At 36.1% G+C, this 27,506-nt stretch overlaps 1 protein-coding gene across 1 annotated transcript; it reads left to right on the forward strand.

Annotated features, from left to right (window-relative positions):
• Positions 1–126: 126 nt before the first annotated feature.
• On the forward strand, positions 127–27,092 carry LOC126374270 (proton-coupled folate transporter-like). Its single transcript, XM_050020788.1, has 5 exons — positions 127–1,333; positions 14,262–14,363; positions 17,138–17,359; positions 22,415–22,571; positions 26,913–27,092. The coding sequence occupies exons 1-5, from the start codon at positions 349–351 to the stop codon at positions 27,001–27,003; spliced, it is 1,557 nt and encodes a 518-aa protein (XP_049876745.1). The 5' UTR covers positions 127–348; the 3' UTR covers positions 27,004–27,092.
• The last annotated feature ends 414 nt before the right edge of the window (positions 27,093–27,506 follow it).

Genomic DNA, 27,506 nt, shown 5'->3' on the forward strand with positions numbered 1-27,506 from the left:
TTTGTTACGTGGATGTTAAGATGAATCTTATGAGATTTGAGAACACGAGGAAATGACCAACGGGCCATTGCAGCCACGTGATAACAATGATAAAGTACAAATTAAACAGTACCGGCGGCCAGCTGATAGGCAGTAGTCGCGTTATAGTCACCCGCTCCACACGCTGCTCGCGCGCAGTACACGACGCGCGCGCCACCGACCGCCCGCACGCAACCGCAACGAATGTTCACTACGATCAATTTACAAAAAAATTCAAATCTCCACACTAAATTAAAAATAAAAACTAAGTTCAAAATCTTTTCTAGCATGCTAAAAAACAAATGAACCTTATAGTGGACATCAGTCAAAATGACGTTACGGGTCGAAGCACCCGGAGAAAAAATCGTGAGTGTGGAACCATGCAAATGCAACAAATCATACAGTGCCGAGCTGAAGAAGACAGAGATGAAGTTGAGCAAACGATTAAAAGAATTTCTAAAGGCAGCATGGGGAGTTAGATCGAAAATAACGGTGGAGCCTTTTGTTATTTGTTACATACTCCCGAGCGTACTTGCCGGGCTTGCTGTACAGAACCTTTGTTTTGAGAAATCATGTTTGGTAAATCTGCATTACGACGACAGAATATGCAGGCACATAATGCAAGGGCGCACTGCCAATTATACAACGGAAGAGAAAAATGTGCAGACACTAGTGACGGCAATGACAGCGTGGAGCTTCCCGCTACAGACAGCTTTGCCTGGGATACTGGCCCTGTTCGTAGGCGCGTGGAGCGACCGCACCGGGAACAGGAAGACATTCATGGTGCTGCCTATTCTTGGGAAACTGATATCGGTTATCGGGATCATATTGAGCACGATATTTTTCATGCAAGTGGGTATGAACGAGACGGCTCTGCTGGAGGGCCTGCCGCCCGCATTGGCCGGCGGCCGCGTCGCCATGACCATGGCAGTGTACAGTTACATCACCGATATCACCAGTGATACCGAGCGGACTTTTCGGTTAGGGATAATAACAGCAATATTAACTCTTAGCAGGCCCATAGGGCTCGCTCTCAGTGGAATCACCACCAAACGCTTCGGATACTACGGTGTGTTTATGGTGGCGTGCGTATTCTACTTGATGGGTTTCGTGTATATAGTAATAAGACTGAAGGAAAAGACTAAGAAAACAGTAGACAGTGAAAAAGAAAAAGTGCAGACATTATTGTCCATGTTCTCTGTGAAGGACCTCACGGCGACAGTGAATGTGGCATTCAAGGCGCGGCAAGGGTCGCGTCGTATTCAAATAATGCTTATATTATTTGCCTACATGCTCATCGTTGGACCAGTTCTAGGTAATTTTTTATACCTTCTTTCATCATTTAGTTACCCATCATAATATTTAGATTGTCAAGACTGTTGTTACAGAAAATTACGTTTGATCGTAAAACCACCATATGCGGTCATGTCGGTAGATTTATTGTGATTTTATGAGCACATAAGAATTTAAATTCTTTCTTTTGATAGGTATTGAGCCCACAAATATCGCATTCGGACGCATTGTTAGCAGCTAGCGTCGAGGCGCGTGTTTTATGAGCCTTGTTTGGTTTCAATTTCAAGGGATCGCGGAATTTCCTTTCGGTTGCTATGTTTAGTAAAAATTGCCTGAACCGTTAAGACAAACAATTAATCTTGTTTACATATATTATTAATTTGACATAACTCGTCCCGAAGTTTATTCGAATTCAAGTATCGATGGAAACTATCTAAGATGAGTCATAAAACCGGTTTGCTTTGACAATGCGAGTGTTTTAATTGCATAATGCTGCATTTAATCAAAAACAACATCGTGTTTGAAGCAAATATGCCAACTTAAGTAAACTAGCAGGTATTTTTTACAAACAACGTTCCATCTTTAGCAATCTGGTATGGTCTTTGTGTTTGTCTAACGCTTTAATTGTAGATCTCTTGTTGATGGCATTGTAATTGAAAAACAATAATAAATAATCGTGAAGTAAACAAAGAAACTTTGCCATGTTATTGAACAAGGTAAGGCATAATCTATGTATATGTTACTATAAAAATAAGAAATTTCGGTACATTTTCAATAGGCAATCGCTTCTGAGAAAAATGAAGCCTGTCAAATCTTTGGTTTAGGTAAGCGGACCTTGTGAAAAACGGGATAACGCTAGGGAGATGGTACGGTAAATCTTATGATTTGTCAATAAAAGCCCAATTTGTTCATTCGTGAGTAGGCTCTTCGTTTTCTCTGTTCTATATAATAATGTTCAAACTATTCTCGAGAATCACTAAATGGATTCACAAACAGTTTCATAGTTATCATCAGTATTTATTTATGAATAATATAGGACAAAAATTACCAAGCGAAGCCAGGTCAGAGTCGCTATTAAGAAATGCTTCTTTTTACGTGACTTATTGTAGGTAGATTCCCGCAAATAGCGTTAAGTACTTGGTCGGAAGTAAGAATTGAGAGCTCAAATAACTTCCACGCAAACAAAGTTTCGGGCATTATGAGAGCACGTTCTGGGGAAATTGTATTATGTGCCTTATTTCGCTGGATTTCCAAAAAGCTAAAGTGAAAAGAACAAATAGTTCTATATTAGCCCAAAATATCCATACTAATATTATGAAACCTGTAACTCTGTACGTTACCTTTTCACGCCTAAACGGCTAGGCCATGCTTATATACATATACATGGCATATAGTTAGAGGGACATAGAGTAACTTTCTAAGGATATTAGTAACTTTCTACTTAAGAGTAAATCCCAACGATGGACTTAAGGGTGCTTACTGCGTTAATATACTTATATCAACGGACGAAATTCGCGGCGCTGGGGGAAAGTTCAGTAGTTATTGTACATCTGGTTACGATCAAATGCAAGATTGAACTCCAACTCAAAAAAATATCCTTACTCGGCGAATAATATAGGTCCACTTTAAATTGACAGTTTTTACATATAGGACTCACTTGTAAGAAAGTTGTTTATAAATATTTTGTTGAGAGAATTGTTTACGATGTTACAATTGCACATTTGTAACAATTATGACCCTGACACCAGGGTTGATGAGGTTGGTATTCTACCTCACAACCCACACGATAAGAAGAAGATTGCACAATACCTTTGTTAAGTAACATGTGAGAATATTATTTAACATAATATATGTAATTATAACGTATTGTTTACTGATATCATAATTAATACGTCACCTCGTCGCCGTTGGTCCCGGCTGCATTAGCAGTCGTTAATAACCATCAATCCGCACTGGGCCCGCGTGATGGTTTAAGGCCCGATCTCCCTATCCATCCATAGGGAAGGCCCGTGCCCCAGCAGTGGGGACGTTAATGAGCTGATGATGATGATGATGATGACGTCACCTCGTACGGAACTTAGGTACCTATTAGCAGCTGTGACAATCTCTGCAGGATTAGTCGGGATGTGATTTCTGATCGAATTATTTTCGTGCTCTTCGATGATGGGCTTGATGGGGCTTAGTTTGTCGTAAGTTAACTAACTTTAATTTAGCGCCTTTATGCTTGACTTCTTCTATCGTGTGGGTTGTGAGGTGGATTACCAACCACAGCAACCCTGATGTCAGGGTTACTATAGGCCCCTGACATGGCTCATGTAACGACTACGTACTTACATCAGTAAGTAGTAACCGGGACCAACGGTTTAACGTGCCTTCCGAAGCACGGATCGGGTAATCAGCCTGCAATGTCCTAACCGAACTAGGGATCACAAAGTGTTTTTCGTGATATGTCCCCACCGGGATTTGAACCCGGGACTTCCGGATCGTGAGCTTGACTAAAAATTTGGATCTTAAGGCATATTATTAAGAAGGTGATGAGTATGAATGTGAATAGATATTATTATAGAGGTAGGCAATGATGAAGAATGTGTAGATAGTGTGATGAAAGGTAGGTAAGTATTATGTGTAAAAGGTGCGAATACAGAGAGGACGACTGACATGTTTGAATGGAAGAATAATACACGTTGTTCCGAACGCATTTGGGATAAAAGCAGGAGAATGATAAACAAATGACTCTCAATTTGAAGAAAAAATGTTGAAGGTCTCCAAGTATGCGATTTGAGTTAGGGCCCCTGAGAGGATTGCGGATTGTATGTGTTGCGAGTTAGAGGTGCGTTTCCTTTGACAGTCATTTCTATTAGTTACCTAATCGATCTTTCGACGAATTGAAAACCTACTGTAGCTAGATTCTATCTATGACTACATCATAATCGTAAATAGGCTGTTTACGTGAATTTATTTGGTATATGCGTCGTTTTTGTCCGTACTTCTTTGTGCATTTAATATAATTATATAGATAATTTACGTCATTTGACCTACAAGCACGTAGGTAATACATTTATAATAATTAAAATGGACTACGGAACTTCATATCATAACCATAGAATAAAGAGTAATACTACGTATAAGACGGTACCTCTCCGCTCCCCCCTTGCGGCGGAATAGGTTCACCTCACCCCCTCGGTCTTATTTTAGCCATCAATCGCATGGGCGCCAGACATCGCACACACAGGTACGCGTGTACGTTAACGCCAACGATGTGTAGTGTCTGTGTAAAACGAGGTGCGGGTTGTGTCATACACGACGGTACTGAAAAGTATCGGCGTCCGAAGGACTTAATATACGATCCCGACGACGCGATTACTCTAGCCATAGAGGCGGCCAATCAGCTCGCGACACCAAACACTTCAGAAACCCGATGCCGACCCCGCCGGCGTGATCGACGATTTTCCTCATACAGCGCTTATCGCTATCGACCCACTAGGGTCGATTATTTCTTTCAAATATTTTTCCTCTCAGACTACGCCCTGAGCCGAGGTTCGCGCCCAACTGAGCACCCTCAAGCCTGTTGTCTTAAATTTTGTACCGGGTGAGAGCCCTCCGCGCTCCCCATTTGTCCGGCCAAGTAGTTAATGCCATCTGCGGCAAATCTACAAGTCACATCAAAAAGAAAACTGGGCACAACTTAATATCGGAAGGAATTATAAAAAATGCAGGTATTCGAGGTAACTGATAGCCTAAACACCATATCGCAGACATTAATTCGACAATAATTGCATGTGGAATTTTGCTTAATGCCACAATACAAAACATAACAAATCACGCATAATTATAATATTACATACCTAACTAACATCACGCCTATATCCCCGAAGGGGTAGGCAGAAGTGTATAGTACTGTGTTTAAGTCTCATGTAATAGGGAGCGAGCCTATTGCCATAAACCGAGCACAGATCCTGTAAAGTACGCGATATCAATTATCTATGATCCAAACATGAATTCAAACTCATAAAGCCGAATATAGTCTGATAAGAGCCTCAGTTGGGATACGAACTTTTGACTCAAATTCAAATTCAAATCCAAAAATATCTTTATTCAGTAGGTAACATAGTTACACTTTGAATCGTCAATTTTACATAACGAACGTCTCATCCGCCTAAAACTACTGCAGCTTCTCACAACCTCTACGATGACCCCTACGATGTACCTAAGTCTCGCGAACAGGGCTATCATGGATTTAAGCGGAATGTTTTTTATTTATATTTACTTTTATAATCCTACAAGTATTTTGCAATATTACCAGTTTGTTAACAGACTTTGCTAAATATATAACCTAACATCTAAAAATATAGCAAATATAACAAATTCATAAGTGCCATTTATATTTAAATTCACACAAAAAGTTTCTGACACCGAAAATAAGAAAATGGTGTCAAAACCGGTACTCAGATGAGTATGTTTTGTTGTAGCCTGTGTTAGTATCAATAATATTTTTATTTTACTTTTATAATCCTACAAGTATTTTGCAATATTACCAGTTTGTTAACAGACTTTGCTAAATATATAACCTAACATCTAAAAATATAGCAAATATAACAAATTCATAAGTGCCATTTATATTTAAATTCACACAAAAAGTTTCTGACACCGAATATAAGAAAATGGTGTCAAAACCGGTACTCAGATGAGTATGTTTTGTTGTAGCCTGTGTTAGTATCAATAATATTATTTTCATTTTTAAGATTAATATTAGGTACCCCCTCCGGAAAAATGAGGGGACGCCTGTGCCCAGTGGTGGGACCTGTATAGGCTGTTTTTGTATGTTATGTAAGATTCTCCATAACAAGGGGTGCATAGTCAAGGTTAAGATAGCCAAAGCAATCAGAAAACGGAGCATGAAAACTTTCGTATGTAGTATGGATATTCTGTATGGATATGAAACTTGGAGACTGACACAGAAAGATAGATATAGACTCGAGCCCTTTGAAATGAGGTGTTGAAGGAGCATGGAAAGAAAAAAATTGGACAGAAAGGGTTACTAATGAAGAAATGCTAGTAAGTGTAAGAGGAACGAGATAAATATTGAGAGTTATTGAAGTCAGAAGAGGAAATATGATTGGACACTTAATAAGACGCGATGAATTCATTAAAAACATCACAGAAAGGAAGCTACAAGGAAAGAGAGGAAGGGAAAGACCAAAAAGAGCTTACATAGAACAGATTAAAGAGAAGGCGAAGGCGTCTTATAAAGAAGTGAAAGAATTGGCCTTTGATAGACGAGAATAGATAATGCTACCCCGACAAGAGCGTGGCTCTTAGTTAGTGTTAGTTAGTGGGCTCTGTTTTCCGCATTTAGACTCTAAGATGGCCCATTATGCGTGTAATTGTTGATTGCCTCCTAACCTAACTCCTTCCAGAAACTCAGAAGCCTCCTGGGGTTTTCACAGGCTTCGCGGAGCAATCCCATTCCTTTGAGGATTTTTACCCGTTGTGCTGACACTCCCCTGCATTCCAGGATTACATGGGGGGTAGTTTCTTCTGTTTTTTCTTCTGTTTCATTCAGACAGCCTCTACAAAGTGGGCTGTCCGTTATCCCTAGATTAAATAGATGTTTGTTGAGTGGGCAGTGATCCGTAATGCTGCCCACTACTATTCGGAGGTCGTTTCGGTTTAAGCGAAGCAGTCGGCGGGTGAAGCTCTTGGATATCATAGGCATGATATCCTTCGACTGTCTGCATGTGGGCAGCTGTGCCCATCAGTCGTTGTGTTGTTGCTGGGTATGGTCCCGTACCCACGAGCGTAACTGACTGAAGGGTATCGGCAGAATTGTTTCGGGTCCATATAACCTGGTATCCAATCCTCTCCTTGCCAGTTCGTCGGCGGCATCATTGCCTAGCGATCCACTGTGCCCTTAAATCCACTGCAGGGTAACCTTGTTAGTCAACGCCATCTTCTGTAGTTCTCTGTGGTACTCGTATATTAGCCCTGAGGTTATATTGTCACTATTTAGGGCTTGTAAGACAGCTGCGCTGTCTAAGAGGATTCTGATGTCATAACCCTTGACCTTTCTTTTCCTCGAGGGTGGCTCTTAAATTAGCGAGTATATTTGGTTACGATTGTTGTAAACTTGCTTTTTGGTTGCCTTGAAAAGTATGAAAAATAAATGCCATCCCGTTACTAACCGAACAATATCCGCCAACAGGCAATAGAGCATAATGGTAGATTATGCTCAATATGCCTACGCGTTTATGTCCAACTGAAAAGAGACCGGTGTATTTAGCAGAGAGACGTATAATGGCTGTTTATAATAATATTTTTATTTAGCGACTTGACCTGCCATGGTCTAGGTTTTTTTTCTATCTTTGCCTTAAAGATATGCAAATTACCTATAATAGTATAAAGTTTGAGATTACACCGAATAGACACCGGACGGAATTCCTTTTACACATTATGTTGATGGTTTTGAATAAATAATTTTTAATCTTAAAACACTTGGAGTAGACTGTAGCATAGCTTTTAATTGGAATTCCAAGTTCGTAAACTCTCGTCTGTTCGTAAAAAATAGAAAACGAAACATTAAAAAAAAAACTGAAATGGCAGAATATTATTTTGCATGCACTGTTATTGTCAATGTCTGTTCCCTTTTTTAAGAATTTGATTTCTCAATTTTAAACAAATTGCAGAATCCGTAACTAACTAGGGTGGGCAGGGCTACTAATAGTCAGAAGACAGGCCGTGAAGTCCCAGAATGAATATTTTAAAACGACTACGATGACAGGTGATAACGATAATATAATCGACCATCTTGATAGAAAGGACGCAGTCCCTATTTCCCAGAAAATAAACAGATGAATGGGTTCAATGTTTTTTTATTCGCTCCAAATCCAGCACAAAAACAACAAACAATAACACGTTATATTAATTTCACATTATTATTTTAAATCCTGAAGTCCCACGTTTATGTTTGCATGGTAACCAATAATAGGTACGGATTTAATAATTTAAAGACATGTGAAAGTACGATAGATAGGTAATATATAATATTAAATAATTACCTTTATTAATTTAATAACCTTGGCACAATACATAGGCATCATCTTCAGTGCATCATCATTAATTTAAGAGCCACCCTCTTGTCTATCGAAGACCTCTATTCCTTCACCTCCTTGTAAGACACGACGTTCGCCTTCTACTATGTTCCATGGTCTTCCCCTTCCTCTCTTTCCTTGTAGCTTCCCTTCTGTGATGTTTTTATAAAAATTCGTCGTATCTTCGTGTGTATCGAGACCAACCTCTGTGGGTTAACGGCACCATTAAAACCGTTCAAATGTGCGGTCCCTAACTAATATGTATACACTTTGAAACCATGTCACATTAACTTTTTTGACAAATTAAACCGTAAGTCTCATTAAATGTCAAATATGATAGTGCGACAAAGTTCTAAAGTGGGTATATGATATTGCTCATGCATGACTGTACTTAGATTTAGGATTTATTGAAATAAAATTTTAAAAAAGAACCTAATAAAGAATAGGGTATTAAAAATAAAATAGGACTGAGAAGAAAGAGGTACGTAAATTGGGTAGGTACTCGTTCCCATCGGATTAAGCAGAGACATAAATTGATTGTGTGAATAACTCCACAAATGAAACTTTACTGGCTTGTAAAATATATTACTGACAACCCTAATAATTTAAGTTACAAGTTCCTTAAATTCTTTTCTTACTTTAAATATTTTTTTTTACTGGCTGGCTCATGTCACCTGTCTGATTACACGTATCCAAAATAAAAACCTTAAAAAGTACGCAAAATTTTATTTTACTTTTAAATCTTATGGCTTTCCACTTGATTTATTTGACAGGTTACAAAAGTTCTTACTTTTTAAGCTTTCGAAAGACTTAGTAATGATTTAAGACACTAACAAATAAGGTACTTAGCAATCTAACACGAAAAATAAATCAGTTTGCTTACTTTTATAATAACAATCGTATTTGGATAAGTTTTATCGATCATTGTTTTATTGAATTTACTTCATGAGGAGTTGTCTTTGATTACTTGTGGTTCGGCCAGGGGCCAATGGCGGCTCAATAATAACCCTAACACCAGGGTTAATGGGGTTGGTAATACATCTCACAACCCACACGATAGAAGAAGACTTGTGGTTCTGTCTACCTCGTTATGGATTGTATGAGTTTACGTATGTATGTATGAAAGTCACAGCCTAGTGACAAGCAGTTAGCGTCTACAGTGCAATATTGTGATAATTTTGCATGTTCATTATGACTGTTAAAACGAATTTTATGTGCTACTACTAACAAATAACAAAAACTACTACTTATTAATTATTTGTTAAACTGGACCATCTTTAATAAGGTCTATTGAACATTTTAAGAGTCACGCTCTTGTCGGTGAAGCATTCTCCATTCTTGGCTATCAAAGACCAATTCCTTCATATTCTTTTATGACACCACGTTCGCCTTCTCTTTAATCTGTTCCATGTAAGCTTTTCTTGGTCTTTCCCTTCTTCCCTTACCTTGTAGCTTCCCTTCTGTGATGTTTTTAATAAATTCGTCGTGTCTTATTAAGTGTCCAATCATCTTGCCTCTTCTGTCCTCAATAACTCTCAATATTTGCCTCTTTTCCCTTACTCTTACAAGCACTGCCTCATTAGTAACTCTTTCAGTCTAAATTATTGAACATTATTGTCAAAAGCCTCCCCCGTCCTCTTTTCATTATATGATTATTATTTTTTTATTAAAAAAATAAAGCAGCATGTTAAAACTACATATTATATTATGCTGCATGTCATATGCAATTTAAAATGTTTGTTTAATATAAGTAACAGGCTCACAAAGGTACAGCATCGTATTATGTACAACTGTTACCCGCTACTTAACGAGCTTTGTTAGACCAACGTAATACGGTGATGTATTGTCGTATGTAGTTATCGATCGATAGCCAAATAGTTTAAGGGACTATAGTTTTTATAAACGAGAGTATGACGGTTTGTCCCATTCTAGGACTGGGAATTATTCCAGCAGTATAATACTACGAAAAGTCATACAAAACAAGTATCAAAGTGGCTATCATGTAGATCGATAAAATATCGATATATCGGAAGCAATCTACGTGCTTTATCAAGGTCTATGGCGCGCACCGCGAGATGTAAAGAATTTCACATCTCTCACGTTTTGACGCGTGCTCCATGTGCTATTGTTGCGAAATTGAAAATTAATTTCATAGTAATAATTTATAATGTAAATTTACATACATAAAACTGCATTTAACATGGAATTTAGAAAAATATGACGTTTGCCGTCGTCATAGTCCAGTGTAATGTGCGTTTGTATTGTGTAACTAATAATTAAAAATTGTAAAATATTTGTAAAAAGATCGAACACGTTATAACTTGAACTCCCCTCCGGTTGATTGAGGGGAGGCCTGGGCCCAGCAGTGGGACGTATATAACTTGAACATTGGACTGAACCGCCATCCGTCATGTTTCTCTTCTCATAATACTTACACTTACTTTACTTATCTGCACCTAGTTTCATTGAAAGTTTGCTTGTGTTCCATAAGTAAATGCTGAGAAAATGCGAATGATAAATATTCTGGACTGGCAGCGGATAAAAACACGGAACAGTTTCGGTCTGCTTATCTTTCCAGCCATCATCGTAAAAGCGGGTTAATCACTCGTCACCATACGGTTCAATACATGCACTTTAGGACAACAAAAAGTAAGCAAGTGGTCTTGTGATTACTATTTTTTTATAATTGCGGTAACTATAAGTACCCACTCACCGAACTTTCTGTTAGACTAAATAGCTCAGCTATTTGGAATTACGGGCATGAATTTGTCTGTTATCCATACAAAACTATTAATGACAGTAAAATCAATAAGTAAAACCTCTAGTAAAATACAAAGAAATGCACAGAAGTCGCTGTTTGTCCAGTTTGCAGTTCGGTAACCGCTACTTATAGAAGCATTGTTTTGTACTAATGCTGGTACCACAAGAACAATGGAAGGTTATGCCACATTAAGTAATACCATAACGCATGCGCCTTTTTATTAACATCTCGGATTCAGGGTGGATTTTGCAGGATTTGATGGAAAGAATGGACTTGAGACTGGGCATACATTTAAAGTTGTGGAGCGCCACTATCTATGTGGTACAAAACTGTCTATTTCTCCCACCAGGTGTCGCTATTGTTGAGTGAAATTTTGACAGTTTCTCATACTATTTGAGTAGACAAATGTACTGTTTTTGGATTATATTTCACACTATATAACCCTTTGTGCAGTGTTTAACTGCAAAATCATATTGTTGTATTTATTCCCTAAAGATCGATCAAAATGCCCTTTTCCAGTTGACTGCTTTTCTTTTACCATTCAGACGGGATACACTCTACGTTGCTCCACATTTTATAGCAATTTATTACGAATTTTAGCTGGACAGTATGGAGAACTGTCAAAATTTAGGAACACTCAACAATGCTGTCACCTACATTTGAGCTTCTAGTTTTATCCTCATTCTCTAATTAGAAGGAATAGGCAGAGGTGTATAGTAATACAGTCATGAGCAATATCACGTACCCACTTTAGAACCCTGTCGCACTATCATATTTGACATTTAATGAGACTTACGGTGTAATTAGTCAAAAAAGTTAATGTGACATGGTTTCAAAGTGTATACATATTAGTACTCGTGACCGTACACTCGCCAGCTATGTCTAAGTCCCATGTAATACAGGACGAGCCTATTGCCTTTAACTGACAACACGTGAGTCGATTATCACTCGTGCCTAAGAGTAGGTAATTTGCTTAAGTATTTTTTTACGAAGGTAAGTTTTTCGTTGGAGCTTCGGCTCCATCCTCAGTACCAGACTTGCACCAGTAAATTATATTTTTTTCTAAAGCACTTCTTCTTATCGTGTCGATGGCAAACTACTAAATAGTATCGGCCCAAAACTTGGCAACAAGTATGGCGCTATCTGCAGCGCTCATCAGATCCTCCTGCGTGCAGGTGCCCGGGCACGCAGGACATGATGTAAGATGTTCCATCGTTTGGGGAACAGTGCAGCACTTGCACTTTAAGTCCGAGCCATCCGAGAAACCCCACCTGAACAAATTGTCCTTACTTCGGCCCACCTAAGTCCGAAGTCTATTTAGAGACTTCCAGGTAAGCCAAGGCAAATCAAGACCTAGCGGAGGTCTCTCGGACGGCGAAACAAAAGGTTTTGGGAGGTGTACCCGTTCCTGCCAGATCCTGCATCTTTCCTCTCTCCTTCTAAAGTACTAACACGGTTGCACTAACACGATTGGCTCTTGATTATAGAAGGCGATACGGTTCACTACCTATCACGTTGGTCTAACAGAAAGCTCAGTGAAGCGTGAGTACATAGAACATCTTGGAATGGATGTACCTCTGACTAGCTCAACATACTGTCAGTTATCAACGTTGTCAAGCCTTCAGAAGGCCTTTGACACTTCTTCATTGTTGTTACTTGATAAGAACCTAGACAGACGGTCTGTCACCGGTCAATCATCCTATTAGTGGAAATAGATGAACGCAAACACAGTACAATGTAAAGCAATCAAAACAAATACAAATATGAAGACAATGTCAAAAGTACAATAAATACCTGTATTACGCACTTAACAGCATAAACACCTATAAATATTATGTCCTACCACAGAGCATAAGCCTATCTATCCTCATTAGTTAGTTGGTGTTACGCAAGTTCTACGATGCTACGCTGCTACATCAGTATCTAAGCAAAAGCAATTCTATGCCAAATTATCTTCTTTGACTTTCAATTTTTGAACTGCTATAAACCATGGAAGTTTTGCATCGACTTCTATGGTTCAGAGCATTTGTATAGGTACCGTCACAAAGACCATCCAGACATAGTAAAACCAATTTTAAATAGGTACTTACTTGGTAAGACACTATCAAAAACTTTATTAAAAAGATCAAACATTGAAGAAGAGGAAGAAATCTAATTTTAGATAGCTACCTTAAATATTATTTCTAAGGCTTCTTACTGTTCATAAGGAAAAAAATACATTTTAAACGGCGTACTAAAAGATGTATAAGTACGTTCTAAAAAATAGCGGTGTAATTTGGAATGGGAATACAGTTGTTTTAAAAACATCTGATATTTCAAATTTAAGAGAATATGTTTTTCAATTTATTATTTTGTGTAAATAAAATATTCAACTTTCTTTCGGTAACGATCAATCAATTTTAATTAATTTATTACTTACTGGTCAGAGTTAATTGATTTTGTTTTGTAAAAATTTTGCCAGCGAATGCGATGTCAAATGGCTCGACAAGCGATCGGTCGTTTGACAGTTTAAATCATAATCGATAAATCTTTAAGGTATTTTAAATAATAACTGTACATTTTGCGCATTCTCAGAATAACAGGTTTAGCATCGGCATTCGTTGGGTATTGGCGATGTTAAACTACTTAAGTGTCTTAGAATAAAAAAAAAACTTAATAATATTTACTTTCGCAGTGGTACAGCGTGGTAAAGTATGCTCCATACCCTCTCCAGCCTGGGAAGCCTGTGTCCAGCAGTGGGACGTATATAGGCTGTTTATGATGTTCTAATATTTACTTACTTAAGAATTTGCACTGTAATATTTTTGTATGATTGATATTATTGTGCATTTAAGAATATATGGGGATGGTCACTGCATAATAAAGCAGCGACCGAAAGTAATGGGCAGTAAATTAATGTCAAGAACCTAAAGGTTTGAAAAAGGCTTAAAACCAGCAGTGGGGCTGCTATCTGGAGTTATTATAAGAATATAGCCACCAGTCATGAAGTAGGTAGTTGGAAAGAGACAAGCGCAGGTGGAGCGTATGACTCGTGGTGTTTTGCAGATGGCCGACGCCTACCGGCTTCAGAGGCTTGACTAATAGATGTTTCGTTTGGAAAGGTGAGGCGCAGATGACCTACTGGTTCACTCGGTACAAGTTCAAATTCACCGAGGTCGACTACAGCCTATTCCTCACATACTCCGTCCTAGTCGGAATCGTTGGTAAGTTTTTAATTCACATATTATTTTAATTTAAGTACTTTTATAAGTTTCTTTATGCCATGCGAAGCTGAATTTTTGAGACTAAGTATAATAATCATAATTTTCTAGAGTGTGATATATTGTGTGGAGAAAAAGTGACTATTTTGTTGCAATCCTTAAAAGAATATATCAAAGGCAATTGGCCTTTATCAATCGTAAATAAGAAACCGTTAATACCAGGAAAATAAAATAGACAATCGAACGTTGTGCCAAAATAGAGTGGTCATGGATTTTCACTCGGTTGCCGAACTCAGTTGAAACGTTCAGCTTCGTCGACGCGAGGCTATTTTAAGTATTAGTACTATCACAGTTTGCATCTAAATATGGTATCAAATTAGTATACTTACTTAGCTATAATTTCCCAAATTCATACATGGAGCTTTAGAATACGCAAGAACTGTTAAAATGTCGATAACAGCTAAGAAGGATAGTTACATATGTGTTGCTCATGCTTACCTAATATTTGCCCAAAAACCTTGAAATGTTCTATATCTGAACAAAAATTTGAATGCTAATAATTTTGCTACATAATGCCTCGTGTTTTAGTTCTATCTAAAGTAAAAAGTACTCCATATTGATATAACATAATATGCTCAAAATATTTCAAAGAATATTCGTTTTTATTCATATAAAATTCCAATCTAAAAGCATGATATTGAAGCGTGGTAGTAGATTTACGAGCGACAAACCTTTCCTTTCAATTGGCTGAATACAGCGTCAGATGTTTTTTGTTGCCAGCCTGTCACTTGGACAAAAAATAAAGTTGAAAGTCAGAACAGAAAAAAAAACAGTATTATTTTAACTCTTTGTGCAAAGATAATATTTTAATTAATATAAGTAACGAAAATGCTTTTGCACTAATAATTAATTATTTATTATACCTATTGAGAAGTCAAGCTTCAATGAGATGGAAAATTGCTTTTTCTTATATTGCATAATATTACAATTATTATAATATAAACAATCCAGTGAATATATAATTACTATTTAATACAAAAATAGTACATTGAATTTTTTGATTAGTAATGTTGCCATTGAAACATTATGGAAAAGTTAGTGTTGTTAAAAAACAAGAAATCTACCTTTTATCGTCATGACTGACGTATCTTCAATTAATTGACTAATTTTCATTTGGCATCAAATCTTACAGCTAGTTGCAAAAGGTTTTTTGCCCTCCATTTTTTGTTCGCGGAGATTTTTTTGTCGGTCTTGCAACATTTACCTGTTTTTTCTATTCACTCATCACGTTTACTAAAGGCTGAAAATTCAGTTTCATTCACGGCTAAAAATAGTGAAACTATAGTTTATAGTTTGTTTTTTGTTTTTAGTTTTTTTATAATAAACGTTTCTTTCTTTTTCTTTCTTTCTTTCTTTATTGGGGATTCACGGAGACTTTGAAATTTGACGTTTTTATTTTTTTTCTCGACGTCATTCTGTCATCTCCAACAGAAAATTTACGAAAATAAATCTTAGTCGCTGCTTAGTAACAGATTTTGTAAGTCTAATACTGGGCACATGGCAGATGTATTCAAATAATACATTTTTAAATAGTAAAGTATACTTAAACAAACTCAATACCTTGGGTAAACAAGAACCAATTAATGTTATCAATTTGTTTGCAATGTGTCAAAATGCGTAAAGGTTGATACCTAACTTAAATACACTTAGTACGTAGTTGATCAAATAAACAATGGATTCTCCCATTGATGAATGGCGAGACAAGACAAAGAATAATATCATACTTACAATCAAACTTTTCCGTTGTTTGATCGCAGCTAGAAATTTCCTTTCAGAATTACTGAAATAGCATAAATTATCTAATTGCCAAGATTTAAGTAAATATTCACACGCGCTCGAAAAATATATGTTTATGAAACACAAATATTATTTCATAAATAGTGTTAAATTTTAAACAAATAACTGAATCATCATTTTTGATACCACCTTATTGTATGTAGTCAGTTTTCTAAATAACTATGTTATCTCTTCTTTTTCTCATGGAGTCAATAAAAAATAGTAAATATTTGTCACAACTGACAGGTATATTAACAACCTAATCTGAGTACGTAATAAAGTTAGGGAAGTCTGCACACAATTTACAATATTTAATAAAGTTACTTGTGTTAAAATTTTCCACACAATTATTACCTTTGAAGATAAATAATCGTTATCATGTTTGAATCCAATGCGCTTTATTTAGTTAAACCAATAAAATGTCTTGTCAAGTTTAACAACATATTTGCTAGGAAAGTTTTCAAACCTGTCATTGTTGTTTTGAAGGTTTTGAATTTTCCAGCGTAATATTTGATCCCTTAATATTTGAAAGAGGGAAGTTCAATGGCACTATTAATCAGCATGCAAAAGCAAATATAAAACAGTTTTTCGTCAATTTGGAAAATCTCTCTTTTACTATCCAAACTTCCCACTCAATACCGAAGGTCTATTCCGTAACATTTTCCTATAAGACTCAAATTTTTCACCCACAATTTATTTAACTTTTTAGGGCAGATGTGTTTAAAAAACGTATAACGTTTTTTATGAAAAACAATAACAAATTTTCGAGACTTTATTCTACGAATGGACTCTATCTGACTATTGAAAAACCGTCCCTTAGGCTACAATATTAAATTGTCCAGAGGGATTACGGTTAGGTTAGGTTATACAGTCAGTTAGGTTAGGTTCAGACGTTCGTCCCTTTGGTATACGACGTAAAGCAGCATGTATTTTTTGTACAGGTTCCTTCATAACAATATATTTGTTCAGCAAAAGATGGAAAGTTGACGACTGCGTGATCGGGGTGGTGGCGTGCCTGAGCAGGATAGCTGCTAGCGTGGTGTACGCCATGGCCCCATCGAGGACCGTGTACTTCCTGGGACCACTTCTGGACATGTTCAGCTCTGCCGGCGCCACGTCACTCAGGTCCATCGCGACTAAGCTCGTCAATGCCGATGAAATTGGTAAGTGGCATGTGTGCCTTTTTTGTCAAATTTATCTTTTAGCGTGTAAATGTGTTGGGCGTAATATTTTTCTAAACATATTTTAGGTATTGTGGTTGCGTTCCATAAGGCTTTTTGGACCTGTGACATTATATATTATTATTTATTTATTTAATGGATCACTTACAGCTATGCACATTATAACATTTCTAGTTAAGACATAATGAAACAAAGTAAAAAAACAGTACTATTCAGTAGATACAGGTACTTTTTTAACGGTTGATTACTTATTGGAAACTTTGTTTACAAAAATGACAAACTTGTATAAAATAATATCTCACTATAAAATGTAAAATTCATTCAAAGAACCTGGTTAGGAGTTATTTGCACAAAGTTTTCGGTCGACAGTACATTTACCTCGTAAAACGTTGTGAAATTTGAACCCTGTATCTCCAGTTTAAGAGTAATTTCGTGACAACTTTTTTTTTAATCAAATTAAAAATCTTAAAAAGTTGCATTCTATTCAATTATCCGGCCAATGTATTAGTTATCATAGTTTGTTTATTAATCTATTATGTTTACTAACAAATTGAATTCAAACTAAAAATTACAATAGTTTTTTTGTTATTGATATGATAAACAAGGATATCATTGCAAAATAGTATTTCCCATCTGACTATAGAGTAAAATTTGTAAATAGGAAACAGTCCAAATGTAGCAGGAACTAATCAGAAGTAGGAAGGTGATACCCTCAATGGCCGTCGTCAATGGAAAACTGATGGTCTGACGAGCATGCAGGATCTAAATTGCTTATTTGATCCATGAAGCGATACAAGCATTGACGAATGTGTCGGTATCACGTGACGTACTTATGTAACCAAAAGCAGAACCAATCGGTTTGATGGTCGTTCAAAAGAAAGACCATTTTTTGCATCCATAAAGTATTCCGAATTCAAATTAATATCTGAATTACAGTTTGTTTATACAGTTTGTGTATAAACGGCTTCTGTGGCCCAGTGGATGAGCGTTGGACTCACGGTCTGAGGTTCGAATCCTGGTGGAGACATATCACAAAGATTACTTTGTGATTCCTAGTTTGATTAGGACTTCCTGAATGTCCGAAAGTAAGATGATCCGTGCTTTGGAAGGCACTTTCAGCAGTTGGTCCCGGTTACTACTTCCTGATGTAATCGGTATATGAACTATGTCATGGGCCTTTGGCGGCTCAGTAGTAACCCTGACACCAGGGCTGACACCTCATAACGCACACGATAGAAGAAAAAGTTTGTTTATAGGCAATCTTGAGTCTAGAAGGTTGTAGTCTTGAATACAACTTTGTTTAGGATGATGCGAAATGCTAATTAATGTTTAAGACAGTCAGGAAACATTTTTCTTTTAATACATTAAACTGAGAATTAAAGTCAAGGCCATTTAAAACTAAACGAGGTCAATAAATATTTTTGTTCTTTAACTTTAATTAATAATTTCCGAGATAGATTGAGAAGGTTATCGTTATTCCAATTTTTTCACATTTAGCTGTTTAAAATTCTTATAACTTCTGAAAGTTGGTCTTTGTAAAATATAAGATTAAAAACTAAAACCTAAACCTACTAAAAACTACGGAAAAATCACACTCTAGACAGTATTATAAAGCAAAAAAATATATTCTTGTCAAAATTCTTTCCAGACAAAATTCTTTAGTTGAGAAGATAACCGTGGTCGTATGCCGTAGTAAGCAAATTCTTTGGACAAATTGGCATTGAATTTGACATGGCCTATAACCACCGGACAATCAAGACGCTTCTAGTGACACCTCATTCGTTAAATTCTGACACGTGGTTTAGAAGTTAGGTTGGAACAGACGTGAAAGCACACATATATACATACGTAGCGTTCAAATACATAACCCCCTTTTTGCTTCGCCGCAGTTGGGTAGAAAGTCTTTTTACGCGTTAAAAGTAAATAATTCTTAAAATATTCTCGGCACGGTTCGGATGGTCCCATGTTCCGTCTCATCTGTATGCACCTAGCTTTAATGAAACAACAAACACGTTTTATTTTCACAATAATCTCGAACTTCCTTGAGATCTACGTACTCTGCAATGCTGTAGTTTACTTCAGATAAGATGTAATTTCCATTCAGAAACGTGTGTTTATTTAAACGTCGTTATCATTTATTTATGGTGAGTTCGGCGAGGTTACAGGAAGTTATTTTCTTTTTTCAGAACAAACCAAAGCATACCGACTCAAATATTTACAACATATGTCATTACATTCATAAAGAAAGCAGGCAAAAAATTTAAAGTGATCGCAGACTGCGAAAACTACGCAGTGCGATGAGAAAGCAAAGAATAAAAAAGTACCTAAGTAAATAAGATAAATAAATAAGTAAGTAAGTAATTTGTCATTCCCTCAATCAGGTCAGGAAAACGACGATAATAATTAATTAATTGATGACATCGTTGCTTCTATAAAAAGCTGGACCTGCCAAATCAAACAGGTGAGCGGACCTCGAGACCACGGGATAACGCTAGGGAGATAATGATGAATTGATGGTATCGTAACTTCCGGAATCCGTGTTTCATCAATATAACTTAGAAATAAATTATATTACATCTCATTAGATAGATAAATCATTATGTCGTAAGTCCTGGGAACTACAAACATTCACAGACATCGCACAAATATTTATTTAAGCAGGCTTTCATAAATTCTGTTTCCATAGTTTAGTTTAACTGAATATACGAACACATCACAACATTGTTATGTAAATTATTTTACCACCTTTTCGTATTTTATGTGTTCTTGCAAATCAATTGATTTGATATAAATAATGATGGTTGTCAATTGTACATTTTAAGCCACTTTTAAGGGAAATGTTGAATTCGCCGATTGTTGTCCGTTGTAAATTATTTTTTTCCGCTAAACGTTCATTTTTATTTTCTGCTTTCCTTTGAAATTTTAATCCTTTGTGGGAACGAGTAAATTTTCTTTCAACGATTACAAGTTATAAAAAAACTGACTAGCAGATAAAATACATTTTATCTGATTGAGTATTTTCCATAGACAGAAACCTGCATGCAACGAACGTGAGATTAGAAAAAAAACGGTAATAGTTACGAGTAAGTAACTATAAAACATGTTTTAGTGTACATATTTGAGCTTTGACTTTTTGTGTCCGGAATGTCTGGTTAAATTTTAATAGCAACATCATGTGCTTACATCAAACTGTGAAATGTCAATTCTCAGAAATGATATAAAGCTTTCCTTCCTATGCGAGCGACAGACCTACGATTTTCTGCCATATTATATTATGTTAGTTTCTCTCCACGAATGTTGTGAAAATGAAGTTGATATCGGTTCCGTACACAGCTTATACATGTAACTACTACGTACTTTTATGTACCGTCTTTTTCCCTATTAGATTTTATGTAAATTAGCCGAGTTATATTAGTTAAAATTCATTCATCAGACAAATTAGAGTCTGTTAATAGCCATCGCACAACATATCTTCTGGCAGCCGGTAGTTCGATTTGAATTCATCGATGGTGATTAAGCTGTCTGCGTTTGTTTGTTAGAATGTGGGTCGTGTCTTTGTGATAATTTGGTCGTCCTAGTTACAGTAATCAGTTCAACGCGCTCTTAAATAGGTCCGTACCATTTACGAGACCGGTCGATTTATTAGTTGATCAAACGTGTAAAGCTAAGGGTATCCATTTGCCAATACGAACATCGCGTCCGAAGTAAACACGTGCCAGGGACCACATCACATAACCGATCTACACGGATCACACGGATATGATAAGTAATAATAATGTTCGTATCAGAAAATTGCTACAAATATGCACTCAGCTTTAAGTACGGATTTCGAACCACCTAAATCCCATGGTACTTGTGGCTTCCGAATCCATCCCTCCCTAGGGTGGATTAATTCTTTCAAATATTCTTCCTCTCACACGACGCCCTGAGCCGAGGTTCGCGCCCAACTGGGCACCCTCAGTCCTGTTGTTTTAAATTTTGTGTTTTTTGATGAGAGTCCTAAGCGCTCCCCATTTGTCCGGCCAAGTAGTTAATGCCATCTGCGGCAAATCTACAATAAGTCACGTCAAAAAAAACATCCCGCTTAGGGAAGGTTCTGCTGAAAAAGATCGGCGCTCAAAGGACGTAAACGTTCCTGATGACCCGATTAGGTACTCTAGCCATAGAGGCGGCCAATCATCTCGTGACGATAAACACGCCAAGACCCCGATGTTGACCCCGCCGGTGTGGTTGTCACTTTCCCCTTTTCCAGCGCTTAGCGCTATCGGCATACTAGGGTCGATTGTTTCTTTGAAATATTATTCTCTCAGACGATAAGTACCTGATGACCTTTATTCGCTAGCAGTCGGCCAGCTACTTTAAGTAACTCTTAGAAAACGTTAAATATTATTAGCATATTAGGTATGCCAATTTATTAAACCGAATAATAAAGTGTATAATGCATACATCTATTGTAATTCCGAATTCAATTTACTTACAAGTATAATATTAGTTTTATTTTATTTTTAGTCATTTAATGGCCAGATTCGTTTAGAACTACCTCTATATTATGAGTATTAAGTATTCGTATTTACTTCACCCGATTTAATGGGCGAAAATTATAATGGACCACATAAATTAAACCAAAGTACTTCGATACGAGTACGCTTTTAACTAGCGCGATAGATAATGAAGCGATTATTTTAAGAATATTGTTTTATTCTAAAGTATGGGAGTGATAATATCACAAATATCTATATAACATATTATATTATATAGATAATATATTATAATAAAAAAATATATATAAATATATGAATATATTATATTATATTATATTATATTATATTATAATATAGACACCTACTTAATGTATTTTATTGCTATCGATATACAATAATACGTTCTATTTACTAATAATCTGTTGAAGCAACCATTATGCAAACGGCTGAGAACCACTTTAAAGTTGGCTTTCAGGGTGGGTTGCCTCTAACAGTTGACTGTTCAGTAATTACCTTAGTGATAAGAGATTTTCAATATGTATGTCTTTGTTTCTAGGTAAGACGAGCTCTCTTATCAGTATATCGGAGGCGCTGGTTCCCGTCATATACTCTCCAGTCTACAGCAAGGTGTACTTGAGTACACTGTCGTACTTCTCTGGAGCCTTCTACCTGATTAGCGCCGCGTTGGCTATACCCGCCATCGGGGTCTTAATGTAAGTCCTGCAATGTTTATCGTATCCTAGTACTAGTTAAAACTTTATTTACACCATAAACAAAACAGTCACAGAACAAAAATATGAAACAAAACAAAAATAAAATATCCAAATATCCTAGTACTTCATTCCCATCAAAGCCACCACCATCCATCAGGCGTGGGTGAAGGAAACCACTGCCCAATTTTTCCCTAAAAGTAGCATGGAGGATGCTACACCGACAAGAGCGTGGCGACAGGAGCGCGGATTAGTGATGAGTACGGTCACGAGCATTAATATGTATACACTTTGGTACCATGTCACATTAACTTTTTTGACAAATTGAACTATAAGTCTCACTAAATGTCAAATATGTTAGTGCAACAGGGTCCATTATATTGCTCATGACTGTACCTACTTCATTCGTAGTTTTTGAATCGTAGAACATTAGCATCATTATTCAATCCTATACATTTTTTCTATAATTCTGAATTATTATTGCATTACAATATTACATAATAATATATATTTTATTTTATTTATTTGGGAAATTTACAGCGTCTTAATAGTATTAAAAAAACTAAAGTACTTATATAAATTGAAAGGCCATTACAAACTTCTACATACAATTATAAATGTAAACAGTAAATAATTAGAATAAGTACTGATGATTCTGAAATTAAGTAGTTGTTATACCTCTTTTAACGTAGCATGACTATAATAACAGCAGGACAGAGATATATAGCCTAGAAGAAAGAGACTAGAGATATGACTTTTTCGCACTAATGGTGAAAAGCTTAGTACGAAAGAGACATGAGATATGTTACTGTAATGATACATAAGGCGAATTCGGCAGAAATTCGCAAACAAAGATAATTTTGTTTGCACATTCTTGAAATATCTGTCACATCTATTCAGATCTGACGAATAGTGTCAGAAATTGCGTATTGCGTTGTGTGACGTAGTATTTGATACGTCACGTTTGTTTGCCCATTGTTGGCGACTTTCACAAATTGAATTGTAGGTATGGAATGTTATCTCTAACAAAGCGAATACGTTACGAGGTGAGACGTAATATAAACAATTCTAGAAATAATAAAATTGTAAGTACATAGTAATATTGCGTTTAAGTAAAATGACGCCTACTTTAAGTGGAAACGTCAAAACAGAAATTTTCTTTGGAGTCTGTATGGAAATACTGTCCTGTGACGTCATCAATAAAAGCGGACAAATATCGTATTAATTGTTACTTAATTCATTAATAAAATTCGAAAATAAGAGTGGCTTCTATTTCAAGATTAGCATTTTATAATCTATCTATAATATAATATATTAATATAGGTAATTATAATGTCAAATACCCTATTATCTAGTTCTAATAACTAAGTACATTATGATTAATTCACAACAACGCGTAATTACGTCAGTTGATGTCTATCCTGACGTCACTGGTCAACTTTATTCATAAATCGAGAACGGCCAGTTTAATCCCAGAATAGTATTCTAACTCTTTACTCAACAAAATAAAATAAAAAAACAATTCGCATATTTCCACGTTGCCCAAGCTTTGTCGCGAGGTAGAAGGTATTTCAACACCCGAGCAAAAAAAGACCTTGTCTATCGAGAGTTCGCCCTTACAGTAATTTTGTCATCACAAGCCAATGATTAGAAATCTATTTCTAATATAACAATCGCCTTGAACCAAGTTTCTATTTGTGGGTAAGTGCGTGGTAGATCTACGTACTTTGCGACCTTTGCGGTTCTCGCCCTTAACTGGTTATGGGGTTTCTAAATTCGCAATACGTTGGGAAAGAATCGTTTCTATTTAATATTGCAAAAAATTTTGCTTGACACAATTTTGTACCGGTACGTGATAAGGTTGTTTATCGTATATTGAACAACCATAATTAAGGTTTTTCAAAAAGCGCCATTCTCATTTTATTTTAATTTAAATTAAAAAATACTTTACATTGAGATATACAAGAGGTTAGTAGATATATTGTCTAGTAGATACTTAAGAGGAAACCTAGGTGGCACTTTACAAATTTTTGACTGAAAAGTTATGAATTTCATTTTCAAAAATAACAAAAGTGTTTAGAGTTTGAGGTAGACAGGTGCAAGTAGAAATAACTCGCCAGTTCCATTCATTATTATTGCCAAATTTAGAATGAGATATTATACGTACATTACTTAGATGCATTTATTTGTTTCAGTTTTATGAAGAACTGACAATCTGTACGTATTATTGAATGAAGCAGTAGGCATTAGGTTGATTAGAGATACCTATAAGTATTGCTTTTCTGTCTCTATAAAAGGGTCACTTAAAACGAATTATCTATTTTTAGCAGGAGTGGTTTAGATAACCTTTGAGAGAGCAGCGGGGTTAAAAAGGTCATATCGAAACTAGTCATCTAAAAAACAATATTGCTATTTTACATTTGCGCATTTATATTTGTATATAAGTTAGAAATGTCAAATAGCAATATAGCTTTTGATGTGGCTTTTTAACCCCCCAGGCGTCTGTTCCTACTGAGTTCAAGACTCGTATTACAGATCATGGAGCTTTAGTGGTAACTTTTAACTTAAAGAGTGAATAGAAAAATAATGAAACCATCATAATGAGTGTTATTTGATAAGCAATCATTCGTTTCCAAGTAAGCCGGTTACAATTATTAGCGAGTGTACCAAATTAAAATGGTCGTGTCCAAATGCGTTATGCATGGTCGGTTGGTGACGAAAAGAAAAGTTAGTCTTCTAGTAGATACTTAAGGGGAAACCTACAAGAAAAAAATAATCTTTTGTGTTGCTTATCATCAGGAGACATGTAGTTTACGTTGATTAAGGGGTTACTTTGTGTAAAAAGTAAGCGGGTAGAGCCCGTAGCGCCCCCATTTGTCCGGCCAAGAGTTAATTCCATCTGCGGCAAACCTACAATTAGTCTCGTTGTCTTTTATATCTTTCCACTGCTGGGCAAAGGCCTCCCCTCGATTCTTTCATTCTTCAACCAATCACACCGATAAGCGTTGAGGTGATCACACCATCAAAAGTTAAGTCACGTCATACAAATAAAACATAAAAATGCCTACCTATTAACAGTTGACAATATCTATTTAGAGAATAGAGATTGGACTGATCCCTTATCACCATAAGGTTCATCATATCCGTCTTAGGACTTCGTATCAACAGTGGCTGCAAGTTGTCTTTGATTACTTGTGGCTCTGCCCACCCCATTTGGGACTACGGGCGTGAGTTTATGTATGTATGTATGTAATAGAGGTTGGAACGCCAAATCTGTTTATGTTATACTTACCTTACATGCCTTATTAAAATAAAAATAATTTGACACTGTTGCTGTTACACTAACCAATGGCCTATCTGTCGGATAATTATTTGAGAGCAGTATTAAAATTAAAAAAAAAAAATACATAACGTATTTATTTTTCCCTAAAAAGTAGCATGGTGAGGAATGCTACACCAACAAGAGCGTGGCTCTATTACCATAGCGCAACACGGACCTCCGCGGACGGATTTTCAGAGCGGTGGCTCTTAAATTAGTGATGTAATTAAAATCTGTCGGATCAGTTATGAACAGGCTTTCTGACAGTTAACATCAAGTTCTGTAACAGGCTCTTATTTGAGTAGTATTTATCACATTTTCGACTAACTCACCGTAACCGTAATTTTGCACACTCGCTTTTCTTCACAATCTTAATTTTTCCAGTTCTTATTTCTGCATATTAGTAGGTACACTTGTTGTCAGCAACATAACTCGTTCGATATTTTTTTTAATTTTCACACCTCATTATCAGTTGAACCTACAATATAAATAAAGACCTAAGTAGGTACAAGCGAATACATCAACAGCTCGACTTTACAATTATCATAATATACAAAAAATACACAAAAAATATTTAACGCAAATACCTATTTAACTTTTCTTTCTGGTTGTACATTGTAGAATTGATTACTGAAATTAGAAATTCGAATGTGCAAAATTGAAAATGTATAAAAATATTCTCTTTGAGTTTTTTTTTCACGTAATCTATTTGCGCTCTCCTTAAACTCTCTCACCAAACTAGAAGGAAAATTGCCTAAAAAATTTGTGCCTCAATTCTGTGAGTTTCCCGTTCCTCCGTTCGAACGACCGATAAATCGATCCAGTAAGACTTTTTTCCTTTGCCACTAATCTAACACCCGACGGTTAAAAGGGGATTAGGAATCCCAATAGTCTGATTAGCCAATTGATTAAATACCTAACTAGGCATTTTTTTAAATTAAATCTGTGTGTCCTGTGTACAAAAGAATGCTTAAGTATTAAATAAATGGATGAAAACATATTAACGTATTTCTCTTTTTTTTCAGATTACTATTAGTTCTGCGAAGAAAAGATGATTGTGATACTCCGACAGCCGCTGAGGCTAAGCCAAAAGAAAATGAAATAACTCGTTTTTGACATACAATAATTTATTGTTATACTTTAATAATAAAAGTTACCAATTACGTATACGAAAAAATCTCAATAAATGTAAGTTTTTATTGAAACCGTGTGTTTATTAGTACCCTCACATTTACTACGTCTTCCTATAGTTCACTTAGGGTCATATTTTACTAGGACAATATGGCGGCTCAAAGTTCAACACTATTTGTATTGGAGTACAATACTTAAATATTAAAAATACATTATTATAACTAGATAGGTAGTACAACGGGCAGCCTTATTGCTAAAGAGTATCTACTTCCCTATAACATTAAATATGGTATCAGGTATATACAGGGTGTTAGTGACATCATAATACCCATGACTAATACCCTGTATAGTGACATCGTAACGAATACTGAGGGGGATGATTCAGACCATGATTCTGAGTTAATATCAAGTGGAATTTTCCGTCGCAAAATTCATAATTTTTTTTTAGTTTTTTGTAATTATTTTCAAGTCTATACTTTTGCGATTGA

The sequence above is a fragment of the Pectinophora gossypiella genome, chromosome 17 (assembly GCF_024362695.1).
Source record: "Pectinophora gossypiella chromosome 17, ilPecGoss1.1, whole genome shotgun sequence".
Taxonomy (NCBI): Eukaryota; Metazoa; Arthropoda; class Insecta; order Lepidoptera; family Gelechiidae; genus Pectinophora; species Pectinophora gossypiella.